At 46.4% G+C, this 21207-nt stretch overlaps 1 protein-coding gene across 1 annotated transcript in view; it reads left to right on the top strand.

Annotated features, from left to right (window-relative positions):
- The window catches only part of LOC117506028 (receptor-type tyrosine-protein phosphatase beta), a 43405-nt gene extending 22514 nt beyond the window's left edge, over positions 1-20891 (top strand). The window contains exons 2-4 of the mRNA XM_034165566.1: positions 11941-12104; positions 17727-17862; positions 20763-20891. Coding sequence (XP_034021457.1) covers positions 11941-12104; positions 17727-17862; positions 20763-20891 — 429 coding nt within the window. The remainder of the gene's footprint in view (positions 1-11940; positions 12105-17726; positions 17863-20762) is intronic.
- Positions 20892-21207: the final 316 nt, after the last annotated feature.

Below are 21207 nucleotides of genomic sequence, written 5' to 3'. Positions count from 1 at the left end.
AAGTGTTATACATTCAGTGAGCGTGCCATGTTCATCGAGCACTTTACGCTCAAAGAGTGCTCTACGTTCACCGAGTGCTTTACATTCAGTGAACGCGCCATATTCAGCGAGGGCTTTACACTCAACGAGTGCTCTACGTTCACCGAGTGCTTTACATTCAGTGAGCGCGCCACGTTCAGAAAGTGCTCCACGTTCAGTGAGCACTTTACTTTCAGCGAGTGCTCTACATTCAGCGAGTGACCCACGCTCAGCAAGCGGTTTACATTCAGCAAGCGCTTTACGTTCAGCAATCACTTGACATTCAGCAAGTGTTATACATTCAGTGAGCGTGCCATGTTCATCGAGCACTTTACGCTCAAAGAGTGCTCTACGTTCAGCAAGCACTTTACATTCAGTGAGTACTTTACATTCAGTGAGCGCGCCATATTCAGCGAGGGCTTTATGCTCAACGAGTGCTCTACATTCACCGAGTGCTTTACATTCAACAAGTACTTTACATTCAGTGAGCGCGCCACGTTCAGCGAGTGCTCCACTTTCAGTGAGTGTTCTACGTTCAGCAAGCACTTTACGTTCAGCGAGTGCTCTACATTCAGCGAGCCCTTTACGTTCAGTGAGCGCTCCACGTCCAGCGAGCGCTTAATGTTCAGTGAGCGCTTCACATTCAGCAAGTGCTTTATGTTCAGCAAGTGCTTTACATTGAATGAGTATTTTACATTCAGTGAGCACTCCACGCTCAATAAGTGCTCTACGTTCACAGAGTGCTTTACATTCAGTGATCGCGCCACGTTCAGAAAGTGCTCCACGTTCAGTGAGCACTTTACGCTCTACATTCAGTGAGTGACCCACGCTCAGCAAGCGGTTTACATTCAGCAAGCGCTTTACGTTCAGCAATCACTCGACATTCAGCAAGTGTTCTACATTCAGTGAGCGTGCCATGTTCATCGAGCGCTTTACGCTCAAAGAGTGCTCTACGTTCAGCAAGCACTTTACATTCAGCGAGTGCTCTACATTCAGTGAGCGCGCCACGTTCAGAAAGTGCTCCATGTTCAGTCAGCACTTTACGTTCAGCGAGCACTCTACATTCAGCGAGCGGTTTATATTCAGCAAGCGCTTTACGTTCAGCGAGTGCTCCACGTTCAGTGAGTGCTCCATGTTCAGCAAGTGCCTTACATTCAGCGAGTGTTTTACATTCAGTGAGTGCTTTACGCTCAACAAGTGCTCTACATTCACCGAGTGCTTTACATTCAACAAGTACTTTACATTCAGTGAGCGTGCCACATTCAGCGAGTGCTTTACGCTCAAAGAGTGCTCTACATTCAGTGAGCGCGCCACGTTCAGCGAGTGCTCCACTTTCAGTGAGTGTTCTACGTTCAGCAAGCACTTTACATTCAGCGAGTGCTCTACATTCAGCGAGCCCTTTACGTTCAGCAAGTGCTCTACATTCAGCGAGTGATCCGCGCTCAGCAAGCAGTTTACATTCAACAAGCCCTTAATGTTCAGCGATCACTCTACGTTCCGCGAGTGTTCTACATTCAGCTAGCGCTTTACGTTCAGTGAGCGCTCCACGTCCAGCGAGCGCTTAATGTTCAGTGAGCGCTTCACATTCAGCAAGTGCTTTATGTTCAGCAAGTGCTTTACATTGAATGAGTATTTTACATTCAGTGAGCACTCCACGCTCAATGAGTGCTCTACGTTCACCGAGTGCTTTACATTCAGTGATCGCGCCACGTTCAGAAAGTGCTCCACGTTCAGTGAGCACTTTACATTCAGCGAGCGCTCTACATTCAGTGAGTGACCCACGCTCAGCAAGCGGTTTACATTCAGCAAGCGCTTTACGTTCAGCAATCACTCGACATTCAGCAAGTGTTCTACATTCAGTGAGCGTGCCATGTTCATCGAGTGCTTTACGCTCAAAGAGTGCTCTACGTTCAGCAAGCACTTTACATTCAGCGAGTACTTTACATTCAGTGAGCGCGCCATATTCAGCGAGGGCTTTACGCTCAACGAGTGCTCTACATTCAGTGAGCGCGCCACGTTCAGAAAGTGCTCCATGTTCAGTGAGCACTTTACGTTCAGCGAGCGCTCTACATTCAGCGAGCGGTTTATATTCAGCAAGCGCTTTACGTTCAGTGAGTGCTCCACGTTCAGTGAGTGCTCCATGTTCAGCAAGTGCCTTACATTCAGCGAGTGTTTTACATTCAGTGAGTGGTTTACGCTCAACAAGTGCTCTACGTTCACCGAGTGCTTTACATTCAGTGAGCGCGCCACGTTCAGAAAGTGCTCCACGTTCAGTGAGCACTTTACATTCAGCGAGCGCTCTACATTCAGCGAGTGATCCGCGCTCAGCAAGCAGTTTACATTCAGCAAGCTCCTTTATGTTCAGCGATCACTCTACGTTCCGCGAGTGTTCTACATTCAGTGAGTCTCCATGTTCAGCGAGCACTCTACATTCCATGAACACTCTATGTTCAGTGAGTGTTCTACATTCAGCTAGCGCTGTACGTTCAGTGAGCGCTCCACGTCCAGCGAGCGCTTAATGTTCAGTGAGCGCTTCACATTCAGCAAGTGCTTTATGTTCAGCAAGTGCTTTACATTGAATGATTATTTTACATTCAGTGAGCACTCCACGCTCAATGAGTGCTCTACGTTCACCGAGTGCTTTACATTCAGTGATCGCGCCATGTTCAGAAAGTGCTCCACGTTCAGTGAGCACTTTACGTTCAGCGAGCGCTCTACATTCAGTGAGTGACCCACGCTCAGCAAGCGGTTTACATTCAGCAAGCGCTTTACGTTCAGCAATCACTCGACATTCAGCAAGTGTTCTACATTCAGTGAGCGTGCCATGTTCATCGAGCGCTTTACGCTCAAAGAGTGCTCTACGTTCAGCAAGCACTTTACATTCAGCGAGTACTTTACATTCAGTGAGCGCGCCATATTCAGCGAGGGCTTTACGCTCAACGAGTGCTCTACATTCAGTGAGCGCGCCACGTTCAGAAAGTGCTCCATGTTCAGTGAGCACTTTACGTTCAGCGAGCGCTCTGCATTCAGCGAGCGGTTTATATTCAGCAAGCGCTTTACGTTCAGTGAGTGCTCCACGTTCAGTGAGTGCTCCATGTTCAGCAAGTGCCTTACATTCAGCGAGTGTTTTACATTCAGTGAGTGGTTTACGCTCAACAAGTGCTCTACGTTCACCGAGTGCTTTACATTCAGTGAGCGCGCCACGTTCAGAAAGTGCTCCACGTTCAGTGAGCACTTTACATTCAGCGAGCGCTCTACATTCAGCGAGTGATCCGCGCTCAGCAAGCAGTTTACATTCAGCAAGCCCTTTATGTTCAGCGATCACTCTACGTTCCGCGAGTGTTCTACATTCAGCTAGCGCTTTACGTTCAGTGAGCGCTCCACGTCCAGCGAGCGCTTAATGTTCAGTGAGCGCTTCACATTCAGCAAGTGCTTTATGTTCAGCAAGTGCTTTACATTGAATGAGTATTTTGCATTCAGTGAGCACTCCACGCTCAATGAGTGCTCTACGTTCACCGAGTGCTTTACATTCAGTGATCGCGCCACGTTCAGAAAGTGCTCCACGTTCAGTGAGCACTTTACGTTCAGCGAGCGCTCTACATTCAGTGAGTGACCCACGCTCAGCAAGCGGTTTACATTCAGCAAGCGCTTTACGTTCAGCAATCACTCGACATTCAGCAAGTGTTCTACATTCAGTGAGCGTGCCATGTTCATCGAGCGCTTTACGCTCAAAGAGTGCTCTACGTTCAGCAAGCACTTTACATTCAGCGAGTACTTTACATTCAGTGAGCGCGCCATATTCAGCGAGGGCTTTACGCTCAACGAGTGCTCTACATTCAGTGAGCGCGCCACGTTCAGAAAGTGCTCCATGTTCAGTGAGCACTTTACGTTCAGCGAGCGCTCTACATTCAGCGAGCGGTTTATATTCAGCAAGCGCTTTACGTTCAGTGAGTGCTCCACGTTCAGTGAGTGCTCCATGTTCAGCAAGTGCCTTACATTCAGCGAGTGTTTTACATTCAGTGAGTGGTTTACGCTCAACAAGTGCTCTACGTTCACCGAGTGCTTTACATTCAGTGAGCGCGCCACGTTCAGAAAGTGCTCCACGTTCAGTGAGCACTTTACATTCAGCGAGCGCTCTACATTCAGTGAGTGACCCACGCTCAGCAAGCGGTTTACATTCAGCAATCGCTTTACGTTCAGCAAGTGCTTTACATTGAATGAGTATTTTACATTCAGTGAGCACTCCACGTTCAGAAAGTGCTCCACGTTCAGTGAGCGTGCCATGTTCATCGAGCGCTTTACGCTCAAAGAGTGCTCTACGTTCAGCAAGCACTTTACATTCAGTGAGCGTGCCACGTTCAGCAAGTGCTTTATGCTCAACGAGTGCTCTATGTTCAGCGATCGCTTTACATTCAGTGAGCGCATCACGTTCAGCGAGCGCTTAATGTTCAGTGAGTGCTTTAGGTTCAGCAAGTGCCCTACGTTCAGCAAGCGGTTTATATTCAGCAAGCGCTTTACGTTCCGCGAGTGCTCCACGTTCAACGAGTACTTTACATTCAGTGAGCGTGCCACATTCAGCGAGTGCTTTACGCACAACGAGTGCTCTTCATTCAGTGAGCGCCTTACATTCAGTGAGTGTGCCATGTTCAGCGAGCGCTCCACTTTCAGCGAGCGCTCCACGTTCAGCGAGCGCTTTACATTCAGTGTGTGCTTTAGGTTCAGCAAGTGCCCTACGTTCAGCAAGCGGTTTATATTCAGCAAGCGCTTTACGTTCAGCGAGTGCTCCACGTTCAGTGAGCGCGCCATGTTCAGCAAGTGCCTTACATTCAGCGAGCCCTTTACGGTCAGCAAGCGCTTTACATTCAGCAAGTGCTCCACGTTCAGTGAGTTCTTTATGTTCAGTGAGCGCTCTACATTCAGCGAGTGCTCCACGTTCAGTGAGTGCTTTATGTTCAGTGAGCGCTCTACATTCAGCAAGTGCTCCACGTTCAGTGAGTGCTTTATGTTCAGTGAGCGCTCTACATTCAGCAAGTGCTCCACGTTCAGTGAGTTCTTTATGTTCAGTGAGCGCTCTACATTCAGCAAGTGCTCCACGTTCAGTGAGTGCTTTATGTTCAGTGAGCGCTCTACATTCAGCGAGTGCTCCACGCTCAGCAAGCGGTTTACGTTCAGCAAGCCCTTTATGTTCAGCGATCACTCTATGTTCCGCGAGTGTTCTACATTCAGCTAGCGCTTTACATTCAGTGAGCGTGCCATGTTCATCGAGCGCTTTACGCTCAAAGAGTGCTCTATGTTCAGCAAGCACTTTACATTCAGTGAGTGTGCCACGTTCAGCAAGTGCTTTATGCTCAACGAGTGCCTATGTTCAGCGAGCGCTTTACATTCAGTGAGCGCGTCACGTTCAGCGAGCGCTTAATGTTCAGTGAGCGCTCCACGTTTAGCGAGCGCTCCATGTTCAGCAAGTGCTTTACATTCAACGAGTACTTTACATTCAGTGAGCGTGCCACATTCAGTGAGTGCTTTACGCTCAATGAGTGCTCTACATTCAGCGAGCGCCTTACATTCAGTGAGCGCGCCATGTTCAGCAAGCGCTCCACTTTCAGCGAGCGCTCCATGTTCAGCAAGCGCTTTACATTCAGTGAGTGCTTTAGGTTCAGCAAGTGCCCTACGTTCAACGAGCGCTTTACATTCAATGAGCGCGCCCACATTCAGTGAGTGTGCCACATTCAGCAAGTGCTTTACGCTCAAAGAGTGCTCTACATTCAGAGAGTGCCTTACATTCAGTGAGTGCGCCACGTTCAGCGAGCGCTCCACATTCAGTGAGTGTTCTACATTCAGCGAGCGCTCCACGTTCAGCGAGCGCTTTACATTCAGTGTGTGCTTTAGGTTCAGCAAGTGCCCTACGTTCAGCAAGCGGTTTATATTCAGCAAGCGCTTTACGTTCAGCGACTGCTCCACGTTCAGTGAGCATGCCATGTTCAGCAAGTGCCTTACATTCAGCGAGCCCTTTACGGTCAGCAAGCGCTTTACATTGAGCAAGTGCTCCACGTTCAGTGAGTGCTTTATGTTCAGTGAGCGCTCTACATTCAGCGAGTGCTCCACGCTCAGCAAGCGGTTTACGTTCAGCAAGCCCTTTATGTTCAGCGATCACTCTACGTTCCGCGAGTGTTCTACATTCAGCTAGCGCTTTACGTTCAGTGAGCACTCCACGTCCAGCGAGCACTTAATGTTCACTCGACATTCAGCAAGTGTTTTACATTCAGTGAGCGTGCCATGTTCATCGAGCGCTTTACGCTCAAAGAGTGCTCTACGTTCAGCAAGCACTTTACATTCAGTGAGCGTGCCACGTTCAGCAAGTGCTTTATGCTCAACGAGTGCTCTACATTCAGAGAGTGCCTTACATTCAGTGAGTGCGCCACGTTCAGCGAGCGCTCCACATTCAGTGAGTGTTCTACATTCAGCGAGCGCTCCACGTTCAGTGAGCGCTTTACATTCAGTGAGTGCGCCACATTCTGCAAGCGCTTTACATTCAGTGAGTGCTCCACGTTCAGCGAACGCTCCATGTTCAGCAAGCGCTTTACATTCAACGAGTACTTTACATTCAGTGAGCGTGCCACATTCAGCGAGTGCTTTACGCTCAACGAGTGCTCTACATTCAGCGAGTGCCTTTCATTCAGTGAGTGCGCCACATTCAGCCAGCGCTCCACGTTCAGCAAGTGCTCCACGTTCGGTGAGTGTTCTACATTCAGTGAGCGCTCCACTTTCAGCAAGCACTTTACATTCAGTGATCACTCCATGTTCAGCAAGTTCTCCACGTTCAGTGAGCGCTTTGCATTCAGCGAGCGCTCTACATTCAGTGAGTGCTCCACGCTCAGCAAGCGGTTTATTTTCAGCAAGCCCTTTACGTTCAGGGAGCGCTCCACGTTTGGCAAGCGCTTTACGTTCAGCAATCACTCTACGTTCAGCGAGCCCTTTACGTTCAGCGAGCGCTTTACATTCAGCAAGTGCTCCACGTTCAGTGAGTGCTCTATCTTCACAAGTGCTCTACTTTCAGAAAGTGGTCTGTTCATGGCTGTTCCATATTCAGAAAGCGCTCTATGTTCTGTGAGCGCTCTACATTCAGCGAGTGCTTTACGTTCAGCGAGCGCTCTACATTCATTGAGTACTCTACATTCAGTAAGCGCTCTATCTTCATGAGTGCTCTACATTCAGAAAGTGCTCTATGATCACGAGTGCTCTACATTCAGCTAGTACTCTGCATTCAGCAAGTGCTCTACATTCATGAGTGGTCTACATTCATCAAGCGCTGTGTTCATAAGTGCTCCATATTCAGAAAGCGTTCTATGTTCTGTTAGTGCTCTACATTCAGCGAGAGCTCTATATTCAGAGAGAGCTCTACATTCAGTGAGTCTCCATGTTCAGCGAGCACTCTACATTCCATGAACACTCTATGTTCAGTGAGTGTTCTACATTCAGCTAGCGCTGTACGTTCAGTGAGCGCTCCACGTCCAGCGAGCGCTTAATGTTCAGTGAGCGCTTCACATTCAGCAAGTGCTTTATGTTCAGCAAGTGCTTTACATTGAATGAGTATTTTACATTCAGTGAGCACTCCACGCTCAATGAGTGCTCTACGTTCACCGAGTGCTTTACATTCAGTGATCGCGCCACGTTCAGAAAGTGCTCCACGTTCAGTGAGCACTTTACGTTCAGCGAGCGCTCTACATTCAGTGAGTGACCCACGCTCAGCAAGCGGTTTACATTCAGCAAGCGCTTTACGTTCAGCAATCACTCGACATTCAGCAAGTGTTCTACATTCAGTGAGCGTGCATGTTCATCGAGCGCTTTACGCTCAAAGAGTGCTCTACGTTCAGCAAGCACTTTACATTCAGCGAGTACTTTACATTCAGTGAGCGCGCCATATTCAGCGAGGGCTTTACGTTCAACGAGTGCTCTACATTCAGTGAGCGCGCCACGTTCAGAAAGTGCTCCATGTTCAGTGAGCACTTTACGTTCAGCGAGCGCTCTACATTCAGCGAGCGGTTTATATTCAGCAAGCGCTTTACGTTCAGCGAGTGCTCCACGTTCAGTGAGTGCTCCATGTTCAGCAAGTGCCTTACATTCAGCGAGTGTTTTACATTCAGTGAGTGCTTTACGCTCAACAAGTGCTCTACGTTCACCGAGTGCTTTACATTCAGTGAGCGCGCCACGTTCAGAAAGTGCTCCACGTTCAGTGAGCACTTTACGTTCAGCGAGCGCTCTACATTCAGTGAGTGACCCACGCTCAGCAAGCGGTTTACATTCAGCAATCGCTTTACGTTCAGCAAGTGCTTTACATTGAATGAGTATTTTACATTCAGTGAGCACTCCACGTTCAGAAAGTGCTCCACGTTCAGTGAGCGTGCCATGTTCATCGAGCGCTTTACGCTCAAAGAGTGCTCTACGTTCAGCAAGCACTTTACATTCAGTGAGCATGCCACGTTCAGCAAGTGCTTTATGCTCAACGAGTGCTCTATGTTCAGCGAGCGCTTTATATTCAGTGAGCGCATCACGTTCAGCGAGCGCTTAATGTTCAGTGAGTGCTTTAGGTTCAGCAAGTGCCCTACGTTCAGCAAGCGGTTTATATTCAGCAAGCGCTTTACGTTCAGCGAGTGCTCCACGTTCAGTGAGCGCGCCATGTTCAGCAAGTGCCTTACATTCAGCGAGCCCTTTACAGTCAGCAAGCGCTTTACATTCAGCAAGTGCTCCACGTTCAGTGAGTTGTTTATGTTCAGTGAGCGCTCTACATTCAGCGAGTGCTCCACGCTCAGCAAGCGGTTTATGTTCAGCGATCACTCTACGTTCCGCGAGTGTTCTACATTCAGCTAGCGCTTTACGTTCAGTGAGCACTCCACGTCCAGCGAGCGCTTAATGTTCACTCGACATTCAGCAAGTGTTTTACATTCAGTGAGCGTGCCATGTTCATCGAGCGCTTTACGCTCAAAGAGTGCTCTACGTTCAGCAATCACTTTACATTCAGTGAGCGTGCCACGTTCAGCAAGTGCTTTATGCTCAACGAGTGCCTATGTTCAGCGAGCGCTTTACATTCAGTGAGCGCTCCACGTTTAGTGAGCGCTCCATGTTCAGCAAGTGCTTTACATTCAACGAGTACTTTACATTCAGTGAGCGTGCCACATTCAGTGAGTGCTTTACGCTCAACGAGTGCTCTACATTCAGCGAGCGCCTTACATTCAGTGAGCGCGCCATGTTCAGCAAGCGCTCCACTTTCAGCGAGCGCTCCATGTTCAGCAAGCGCTTTACATTCAGTGAGTGCTTTAGGTTCAGCAAGTGCCCTACATTCAACGAGCTCTTTGCATTCAATGAGCGCGCCCACATTCAGTGAGTGTGCCACATTCAGCAAGTGCTTTACGCTCAAAGAGTGCTCTACATTCAGAGAGTGCCTTACATTCAGTGAGTGCGCCACGTTCAGCGAGCGCTCCACATTCAGTGAGTGTTCTACATTCAGCGAGCGCTCCACGTTCAGTGAGCGCTTTACATTCAGTGAGCGCGCCACATTCAGCGAGCGCTTTTACATTCAGTGATCACTCCACGTTCAGCAAGTTCTCCACGTTCAGTGAGCACTTTACGTTCAGCGAGCGCTCTACATTCAGCGAGTGCTCCACGCTCAGCAAGCAGTTTATTTTCAGCAAGCCCTTTACATTCAGGGAGCACTCCACATTTGGCAAGCGCTTTACGTTCAGCAATCACTCTACATTCAGCGAGTGTTCTATGTTCAGCAAGCACTTTACGTTCAGCGAGTGCTCTACATTCAGTGAGCCCTTTATGTTCAGCAAGCGCTTTACATTCAGCAAGTGCTCCACACTCAGCAAGCGGTTTACGTTCAGCAAGCCCTTTATGTTCAGCGATCACTCTACGTTCCGCGAGTGTTCTACATTCAGCTAGCGCTTTACATTCAGTGAGCGCTCCACGTTCAGTGAGCGCTTAATGTTCAGTGAGCGCTTCACATTCAGCGAGTGCTTTACATTGAATGAGTATTTTACATACAGTGAGCACTCCACGTTCAGCGAGCGCTTTACATTCAGCTAGTACTTTACATTCAGTGAGCACGCCATATTCAGCGAGGGCTTTACGCTCAACGAGTGCTCTACGTTCACCAAGTGCTTTACATTCAGTGAGCGCACCACGTTCAGAAAGTGCTCCACGTTCAGTGAGCACTTTACGTTCAGCGAGCGCTCTACATTCAGCGAGTGATCCACGCTCAGCAAGCGGTTTACATTCAGCAAGCGCTTTACGTTCAGCGATCACTCGACATTCAGCAAGTGTTCTACATTCAGTGAGCGTGCCATGTTCATAGAGCGCTTTACGCTCAAAGAGTGCTCTATGTTCAGCAAGCACTTTACATTCAGTGAGCGTGCCACGTTCAGCAAGTGCTTTATGCTCAACGAGTGCTCTACGTACAGCGAGCGCTTTATGTTCAGTGAGCGCTTTACATTCAGTGAGCGCTCCATGTTCAGCAAGTGCTTTACATTCAGCGAGCGCTTTACATTCAGTGAGCGCTTTGCATTCAGCGAGCGCTCTACATTCAGCAAGTGCTCTACGTTCAGTGAGCCCTTTACGTTCGGTGAGCGCTTTACATTCAGCAAGTGATCCACGTTCAGCGAGCGCTCCATGTTCAGCAAGTGATTTACATTCAACGAGTGCTTTACATTCAGTGAGTGCTTTACGCTCAACAAGTGCTCTACGTTCAACAAGCGCTTTACATTCAGTGAGCGCGCCACATTCAGCAAGCGCTTTACATTCAGTGAGCGCTCCACGTTCAGCGAACGCTCCATGTTCAGCAAGCGCTTTACATTCAACGAGTACTTTACATTCAGTGAGCGTGCCACATTCAGCAAGTGCTTTACGCTCAACGAGTGCTCTACATTCAGCGAGTGCCTTTCATTCAGTGAGCGCACCACATTCAGCCAGCGCTCCACGTTCAGCAAGTGCTCCACGTTCGGTGAGTGTTCTACATTCAGTGAGCGCTCCACTTTCAGCGAGCGCTTTACATTCAGTGATCACTCCATGTTCAGCAAGTTCTCCACGTTCAGTGAGCGCTTTGCATTCAGCGAGCGCTCTACATTCAGTGAGTGCTCCACGCTCAGCAAGCGGTTTATTTTCAGCAAGCCCTTTACGTTCAGGGAGCGCTCCACGTTTGGCAAGCGCTTTACGTTCAGCAATCACTCTACGTTCAGCGAGCCCTTTACGTTCAGCGAGCGCTTTACATTCAGCAAGTGCGCCACGTTCAGTGAGTGCTCTATCTTCACGAGTGCTCTACTTTCAGAAAGTGGTCTGTTCATGGCTGTTCCATATTCAGAAAGCGCTCTATGTTCTGTGAGCGCTCTACATTCAGCGAGTGCTTTACGTTCAGCGAGCGCTCTACATTCATTGAGTACTCTACATTCAGTAAGCGCTCTATCTTCATGAGTGCTCTACATTCAGAAAGTGCTCTATGATCACGAGTGCTCTACATTCAGCTAGTACTCTGCATTCAGCAAGTGCTCTACATTCATGAGTGGTCTACATTCATCAAGCGCTGTGTTCATAAGTGCTCCATATTCAGAAAGCGTTCTATGTTCTGTTAGTGCTCTACATTCAGCAAGAGCTCTATATTCAGAGAGAGCTCTACATTCAGTGAGTGCTCCATGTTCAGCGAGCACTCTACATTCCATGAACACTCTATGTTCAGTGAGTGTTCTACATTCAGCAAATGTGCTGCATTCAGAAAGCGATCTGCATTCAACGAGTGAGTGCTCTATATGCAGCGAGTGCTCTACGTTCAGCGAGTGTGCTGCATTCAGAAAGCACTCTATGTTCAGTGAGGTGCCTTGGTGAGTGGTGTGGGCTCTGGAGTTGCCATATTATTTTTCTTGCTGTATTTCTCAGGAGGAGCAGCTGAGTTACACCAGGCTGGTGCGTCAGTTTCACTACACCGTGTGGCCTGACCACGGCGTGCCCGAGACCACGCACTCACTCATCCAGTTTGTTCGGACAGTTCGGGACTACATCAACAGGACACCCGGCTCAGGGCCTACTGTGGTCCACTGCAGGTGACTAACACGGGCTCATGGTGTCTCAGCTTCAGTGTGTCAGATGTTATGTGGCAGACCCCAGCCTAGATTTCATGGTATATTCAATTTTTGTTTTCTTTTCTGCCTCTCTGTTGTCGAGCTTTGACAGACTGTCCAATCGCAGTCACATTCCTTTTGTTTCCGAGGGCGGACTGTTTTTTAATGAGCTATCATCCTGTCTCCGATGCTGGCAGTGACCTTGATCTTTAAGGATGAAGGCATTAGTGAATAGTACCTTGGCTTCTAAGGTTACTTCAAGATTCTAGGAATAGCTGGTATTGATGTTTGCACTGATGAATATCCAGAGTTGTGATGGTTGATGGTTTTTACCAGAGGGGATTCTATGATGTGGTTTGGGTGGAAGCCAGATCAACATGGTTTGAAAAGACTGTTCTTTAATGTGAGGCTGGAGTTTGTTCATTAGTGGCTTCCCAAGAACCTCATAGAGGAATGGAAGACTAGATACAGGCTAACGAAAAAACAAGGCAGGTTCTTCTAGGACAGGACTGAGAGAAGCTGTCTGAAGCCATGGGAGAACTGTGCCACTCACAACAGAGGCTTTGATTATCAATATAATCTGACGATCTGTGAGTCTAATTTCTGACTGACAGATGGAAGCATTGTTGGCTCAGGGGTGGAGCTTGATGAGGCTATGACCCAAACAAACTTTTTAGAATCAGTCTTTTTCAGGCTTCTTCTTCTTTCGGCTGCTCTTGTTAGGGGTCGCCACAACAAATAATCTGTTTCCATCTCACCCTGTCCTCTGTATCTTCCTCTGTCACACCAACCACCTGCATGTCCTCTCTCAGCACATCCATGAACCTCCTCTTTGGTCTCACTCTTCTCCTCCTGCCTGGTGGCTCCATCCTCAGCATCCTTCTCCCTATATACCCTGGGTCCCTCCTCTGCACATGTCCAAACCATCTCAATCTCGCCTCTCTGACTTTGTCTCCAAACCGTCCCACCTGAGCTGTCCCTCTGATATGTTCATTCCTAATCTTGTCCATTCTTGTCACTCCCAAAGAGAATCTCAACATCTCCAGCTCTGCCTCCTGTCTTTTTGTTAGTGCCACTGTCTCTAAACCGTCCAACATAGCTGGTCTCACTACTGTTTTGTAAACTTTCCCCTTCACTCTTGCTGATATTCTTCGGTCACAAATCACTCCTGCCACCTTTCTCCACCCACTCCACCCTGCCTGCACTCTCTTCTTCACCTCTCTACCACACTCTCCATTACTTTGAACAGTTGACCCCAAATATTTAAATTCATCTACTTTCACCACTTCTACTCCTTGTAACTGCACTATTCCACTGGGCTCCCTCTCATTCACACACATGTACTCAGTCTTGCTTCTACTGACTTTCATTCTCCTTCTCCCCAAAGCATATCTCCACTTCTCCAGACTAGACTCAACTTGCTCTCTACTCTCACTACAGATCACAATGTCATCTGCAAACATCATAGTCCATGGGGACTCCTGTCTGATCTCATCTGTCAACCTGTCCATCACCACTGCAAACAAGAAAGGACTCAGAGCTGATCCTTGGTGTAAACCCACCTCCACCTTGAATGAGTCTGTCATTCCGACTGCGCATCTCACCGCTGTCAGTAGTGGACACAGCTCTGCTAATCTGCTAACCACTAATTAGCAAAGCTAACTTTTTCAATAGCAATTAGCTTTTCGGCTAATTTTGAAAACCATCAACGGATTAATTAGCTTCCGCTAAATTCAATTCCACTAACTTTCAGGCTGCAAATATTTTTTACTGGCATAGTGAATAAGAACAAGTGGTCAGAAACGTTTGTAAACCCTTAAACATTAATTCCTGTCGGTTGGGTGTTTTGCAACAGCCAGGCTGCCGTAACAAACTCAGCCCTCCGCCAGCAGAAGGAGGCAGGCCGGCTGCCAGTGTCACTGGCTGAACGGTCCCCACTAAAAATCGGTCCACCTTTTGCATCTGCGCATGCATCATTAGCCGCGGTTCACAGATTGAAACCTCGTTTCTGCTTCAAACTGCCTCCAGTCATCATCTATATCAGCCACAGATATCTGAAGCTTTTGTATAACAATCATTTCCACATAATTTCAGCATTATTTCATTATAAAAGGTGGTGGAAGTGATCAGAGGACCACTGCTAAATGAGCTACTAGCTGATGCGTTCACTGCACATCGGTCATTTCAAAGAGTCAAGGAATTTTGCAGAGTTTCTGCTTAAAACAGCCTCATTTCTGCTTAAAACTGACTTTAGAATGATTTTAAGAGGTTTTACTTTTATCATCTGATGGTTAATAATCCCATTAATCCATTTGATTGCTTTGGGTGAAGAGACTCTGTCTCAGACGTGCTGCTGTGTTCCGAAATACCGCATGCACAGATGCAAAAGGTGGCCCGATTGTGGGGGACATAATTTATTTTCAACATGAAGCAGTTCAGACAGTGGCAGAAGCGATAAATAACAACGTCGTTTTCACTCATGGTCACAATAACTTTTCACCAAACTAACTACATTCCTTGAACTATAAAAACCAACAAATCTATAACATGAACAACACTCCTAAACTAACATGTACTACAATAACAATAATCAAAAACAAACAAACCTGAACTCCCATAATGCATTGCTGCAATGCATTATAATCAACAGTGTGTCTGCTTTAAAGACAGTGTGTACATGCAAACCTTTATTTTTTTAATTGAAACGACACTTATTTATGGAGTTAAATTTGTCTCATTAATACCTGCAAATGCACAGCGGCTGATCTACAAACAGTCCTTGATTTGCACACGTGTTTTGTGAGCCACAAACACAAACTTCTGAATTATAACTTGTGTGTTGGTTTTTACAAACAGATATGTATTTCATAAATGTTTTTTTTTTCATTAGTAAAAAACAAACAAAAAAAAGCATTTGCAAACTGAAAATTCTGTTTGTGAAGTGTGAATAAGCATGTTGACCACTTTTCACACTCCCATCCAGTAGAAAGCAGTGTTCTATGCGTTTTGATGGGGGGAGGGGGGTGATAAGACGAGTCTGATTTCCCATAATGCCTTTTGGCACTTGTGTCAGTTTAATACTCCAACCTTCTTTCTTCTTCATTACTTTAAAAGTGCTATATTTTCACTTTGTAAAAATAACAGAGTTGCTGTTGATGTGTTGATAAACTGTTCGGAATTAGTCTGTTTATAAATGAAACCATGAGTGAAAGTGCCTTGCGTTTGATCTACACTGCCACCATGAAAAGTAAGTGAGACGCGTTTGTAGCAGTGGACAGGGTGTTTAAAGACACAAGTGCTGCATTGAATTTACTCAGAAGCCTCTGCAGTGCTAAAAGTCACTGACAGTGTGCCAAGTCAATACTGAAAGTTAGCGGTTAGCTGTAACGTCTGATAATTTTATCAGACGTTTAGCAATTTATTAGTTTAGCATTATAAAAGTTAGCTTTTCAGTTCGCTCACTTGTGGTTATCAAAACAAATTTTTTGGTTAGCTGTGCCCACCAATGACGACTCATTTCACTATCTTTGTACATGTTCTGCATGACAAATATTCACATACTTCTCTGCCACTCTAGACTTCCTCATCCAATACCACAACTCTTCTCTTGGCACCCCGTATTAAGCTTTCTCTAAATCCACAAACACACAATGTAACTCCTTCTGGCCTTCTCTGTACTTCTCCAACAGTATTCTCAGAGCAAACATTGCATCTGTAGTGCTCTTTTCACTGCATGAAACCATATTGCTGCTCACAGATCTTCACCTGTTTTCTAAACATAGCTTCTACTACTCTTTCCCATAACTTCATGCTGTGACTGATAAACTTTATGCCTTTGTCGTTACTGCAGCTCTGCACATCACCCTTGTTCTTAAAAATAGGAACCAGCACACTTTGTCTCCACTCCTCAGGCATCCTCTCACTTTCTAAGATGTTATTAAACAATCTGGTTAGAAACTCCACTGACATCTCTCCTAGACATTTCCAGATGACATTCCAGTGGAATGTCATCTGGACCAGCTGCCTTTCCACTCTTTATCCTCTTCATAGCTGTCCTCACTTCTTCCTTACTAATCTCTTGTACTTCCTGATTTACTCTCACCACATCGTCCAGCCTTTTCTCTCTCTCATTTTCTTCATTCATCAGCTCCTCAAAATATTCCCATCACCTTCTCAGCACACACTCCTCACTTGTCAGCACATTACCATGTGCATCCTTTATCACCCTAACCTACTGCACATCCTTTCCACCTCTGTCCCTTTGTCTGGCCAATTGGTCCTTTTCTCCTTCCTTACGTTTCAGCTTCTTGTACAGCTCACTAAATGCCTTTTCCTTAGTCTTTGTCACTTCTCTTTTCACCTTACAGTGCATCTCCTTGTACTCCTGTCTACTTTCATCATCTGTTCAACTATCCCAATTCTTTTTCACCAACTTCTTTCTCCTTATACTTTCCTGTACTTCCTCATTTGACTACAAAGGTTCTCATGTCACAACCAGTACCTTCCTAGCTGTCTCCCTCACAGCTTTTCTAGTAGTTTTCCAGTCGTCCAGCATCACTTCACCTGCATCCAGTGGTTGTCTCATGTTCCTCCTTAAATCTCCACATTGTGATCCTTACTTCAGCTCTCATGCTCTTCCTGTTCTTCATCTTACACACCACCATCAGATGCTGTCTAGCTACTCTCTCTGCCCTTTCACCACCTTACAATCTCTAATTTCTTTCAGGTTGCATTTCTTGCATCTCCTACATTTATGCTGGATACAGTTCCTGGTCCAGCCCTACTTAGTTATCTGGTCAGTGGAAGAGCTGATCGTGTCCTTATTTTCCTGCACTGGCACAAACTGAGTTCATCCTCCTCATATCACACCAGACTGATTTATTTTTCATAATCTTGACATTCTGATTGTTTGCGTGTGTTGATGTCATTGAAAATGATTATTTGCCACAGAAATTCGAACCTGATGGGTTCTAATAAGATCAAAAGTAGCACAGCAATGAAACACCCATCTTACCAAGTATCAGGCATGTCCAGAAAATATAACATGGACTCAACATTCAAGTTCACCAACAACGAAAAATGTGCCATTTTGCTATAAATGAGCATGGAAACAGAAATGTGACCCAGATTGTTGATCGACTGTAATGAAAACACTTCCTCCCTTCCATGGACCTAACGGACTCCTCAGGTTTGATCAAAGCTGTATTAGGTGTTCTTCAAATGTCCTGCCAGCATGCGGCCATACAAACAGAGACTTACAGAGACCAAGTCCAAGGACGCGTGCGACTGGGAGCATCACTAGTAATGGCTGACTTAAGTTAGTCACATGCATCTTCCTGTACCTTTGCACACGATCTTTGCTGTTATCATGTTAAACGGTAATAGCGATCATTACTTTTACCTGTTTATGTTACTTTAAAATGTATGAATAACAGCCACAGAGGAAGAGACTCTGGCGACGCCACCGGACCTCACAGACGTAATCTTTCGGAGAGGGGGTGTGTCCAGTCAGTGCGTCCGGTTGTTTGATTGGCTTCTTTATGGTTGAGAACAGTGCCGTTGTGTTTCTGGTCTCAGTTACTGCACGTCCTCTTTGTCTGGCAGCGCTGGTGTTGGACGCACAGGGACGTTCATCACTCTGGACCACATGCTGCAGCAGCTGGACACCAAGGACACAGTGGATCTCTACGGCGCTGTCTTTGACCTGCGACTCCACCGATCCCACATGGTGCAGACTGAGGTAGGACATGGACAGGAAAAATGGAACCACACATCTGTTTGTGTGTGTCTGTTGTTCAGGAACACAAGTATCTGTTACTGAGGCCTCAGTCAGTTATTTCATGAAAGTTGCTCAGAAAAATTCCACCCAAGGTCCACAGATATTTTGAAGAAGACACTGAAGTAATCGACTGCTTTGTCCTTCAGGATATTAAAGGTGTAAAGTACAAATGTTTGTTGATGCATGTTGACGCCCTCTGGAGCCACATTACCAGCAGTAACCATTTTCAACCACCAAGTGTGAAATTTTAAAAAGATCTGCAGTCTATCAGGTAGTTCTTTGTTTTGATGAATTTTTGTATGGACAAGAAATTACACTGAACAAATATATGAACACAACACTTTTGTTTTTGCTCCCATTATTCATGACCTGAACTTAAAGGTCTAAAACATTTTCTATACACACAAAAGACCTGTTTCTCTCAAGTATTGTTGAAAAATCTGTCTAAATCAGTGTTAGTGAGCACTTCTCCTTTGATGAGATAATCCATCCCACCTCACAGGTGTGGCAGATCAAGATACTGATTAGACAGCATGATTATTGCACAGGTGTGCCTTAGGCTGGCCACAATAAAAGGCCACTTTGAAATGTGCAGTTTTGCTTTTATGGGTGGGAGTCTGGGGGGGCACAAAACCAGTCAGTACCTGGCGTGACCACCATTTACCTCACACAGTGTAACACATTTCCTTTGCACACAGCTGATCAGGTTGTTGACTGTGGCCTGTGGAATGTTGGGCCACTCCTCTTCAGTAGCTGTGTGAAGTTGCTAGATATCGGCAGGATCTGGTACACGCTGTCATATACGCCGATCCAGAGCATCCCAAACATGCTCAATGGGTGACATGCCTGGTGAATATGCTGGCCCTGCAAGAACTGGGATGTTTTCAGCTTCCAGGAAATGTGTACAGATCCAACATGAGGCGATGGTCGTGGATGAATGACACAACAGTGGGCCTCAGGATCTTGTCACAGTACCTCTGTGCATTCAAAATGCCATCAATAAAATGCACTTGTGTTTGCTGTGCACAACATTGACATCAGCAGACCGCTCACCCACATGACACCACACACGCTGTCTGCCATCTGCCCTGAACAGTGACAACTGGGATTCACCTCTCCAACATTTCAGATGCTGAAAAAGACCAAACAAAAGAAGAACAGAAAGAGCTTGGGCAGAATCAGCAGGTGCAAACATGCCCAATGACACAGACAGAGGTGGAGCGGACCTCAACCACAGGACTCAGAGAAGAAGACAACACACACGCCGAGGGTTCCGTTCACATGTTGGCACTCACACACTTCCCGCAGAGACTTTCTTAGTAAAATAACAGTAGCCATGTGTATCCCAATCAAATTAGAATGGACACTTGGCTCGATCTTTGTTTTACTCACTTAACATCCATGGCTGCTACTTCCCTTGAAGCTTCGTCTGCTCAGTCAAATGAGAACGTTTTATCATCATGATGGAAGCTGGGGGTCGCAGGGTAGAGCATCCTAAATCTGACTTTCTGGCACACCGCGTTGAAACTTTGCCTCTGGCATCTCACTTGTGGGAGATCCTGGCGGATGGTTATCTTTACTCCGTCGTAGAGTAGCTCCTTCGTCCCGCTGAGGCCCAACACGTTCATCTTTTCAGCCAGGTGGTGCAACTTCATTATAACTGCTCTCGGTGGCCCGGAACGTCTGTGGCAGTGGTCCAGTCGAATCCTTCCGTTTTTGGTTTCCACATTTAGAAGTGCGGGAAGCCAGGCCAGTAGGAGAGGACATCCTTCCCCTCAGCCCCCCTCTTTCACCCCAAAAATTCAGAGATTATCAATGCAGCTTCGCAGTTCTAGATTATCTATCTGCTTTGAGAACGTCTTGAGTCTGCATGTTACAGTCTGACCTCCATGTCAGCGATAGTATCTTCAGCAACAGAGATCTGCGACTCTGCTTCATCAAGGCATTTTATGCTGCTATCAAGCGTAGCGTGAATTGTGTCCAGTTTTCATGATAACATTAATCTTCTTTTCAACAACAGCGCCAACTGTATCCTTGATATTTATAGTCAGCGGGGACAAATCAAATGGGCGGTTCGGCTCAGTTGTTGGGGTGGCCTCTGTAGCACACTCGTCATTAGCTGTTGGATTAGCGCTGGCCATGGGGTTAGCATTAGCTTTGGCACAGGATTGACTCGGAAAATTACTCTTGGAAGTTTTCTTGTTGCCATTTTCGGTGGTCACCTTTTTGGAGGTGAAGCAGCATTTGTCAGCGGAGGATACGGTGCTCTCAGAGCGCTCTTCTTTAATATTCACCGTTTGTTCTTTGTAGATTATTTTCTGTGCTTGTTTTCTTTTCTCTGACCTTTAAGTCCACTGGTCAACTCCATGTTTCTTACATGGACTTTGGGTCATTTGGGGCTGAATCTGAATGTGCTGTTCGTTTTTGCTGGTTGCATTACATTTTTGAGATATGAAAACATGTTTCTCGTATCACTGAAGCAGAAGCTGCCGTCTCTCTCTCACCTCTTCAGAGCCATAAAAGATATGACGGCTCTTTGTTCACATTTTGTGAACCTGGTTTAAAAACGATGCTTTTGAAGCTGCTTCTGTGGCATCAAACTCATGAGTGACAAAGCAACTTTTGTGTTATCCATCAAACTGGAACATGCAGATTACAAAAAAATGAGATGTGATCAAGGAAATCTGAGCTCAGATTCAGCACCACAATTGACCCAAAATCACTTCTCAAAGTTTTCGCTGCTAAGCTCTTTGATTTTTGAAGGTGTTATTTAAATACATTAGTAATAGTAGTAGTAGTGGTAGTTTTTAATGGTCAAATTGATCGGATGGTGATGACAAGCTGTGTGTTTCTGCACACAGCGTCAGTACGCCTACCTGCACCAGTGTGTACGCGACGTGCTGCGTGCGCGGAAGCTGCAAAACGAGCAGGAGAACCTCCTTTGCCCCGTCTATGAGAATGTGAACTACAGCGCCCCCAGAGGTAGGTGACGTTCCTCCCATGAGATATTTCAAGACATTTGAAGTGGGAAGTTGTTTTGTGAGGAGTTGTAATAGTTTGTTGCTTTTCTTTTGGCTCCACAGATACAGCGCGGACCAGACGTTAATGACTGCCACGACGACTGAGTGACATGTTTGCACACTTCAGGGAGACGTGGCCATTTTATTTTTCTATAAATGTTGATATTTTCATCAGCAGATATTTTGAAAAACAGAAAAAAATGATCATTATTTATGTGACAGTGCCAAGATAGATTTCATGAGAATTGTAAAAAGTTTGACGGTGCCTGTATGTTTCTCTATTTAT

This window comes from Thalassophryne amazonica, unplaced genomic scaffold, assembly GCF_902500255.1.
Source record: "Thalassophryne amazonica unplaced genomic scaffold, fThaAma1.1, whole genome shotgun sequence".
In the NCBI taxonomy this organism is placed as follows: domain Eukaryota; kingdom Metazoa; phylum Chordata; class Actinopteri; order Batrachoidiformes; family Batrachoididae; genus Thalassophryne; species Thalassophryne amazonica.
The sequence above is the reverse complement of the archived record's forward strand: the minus strand, read 5'-3'. Positions and strand labels throughout refer to the sequence as shown.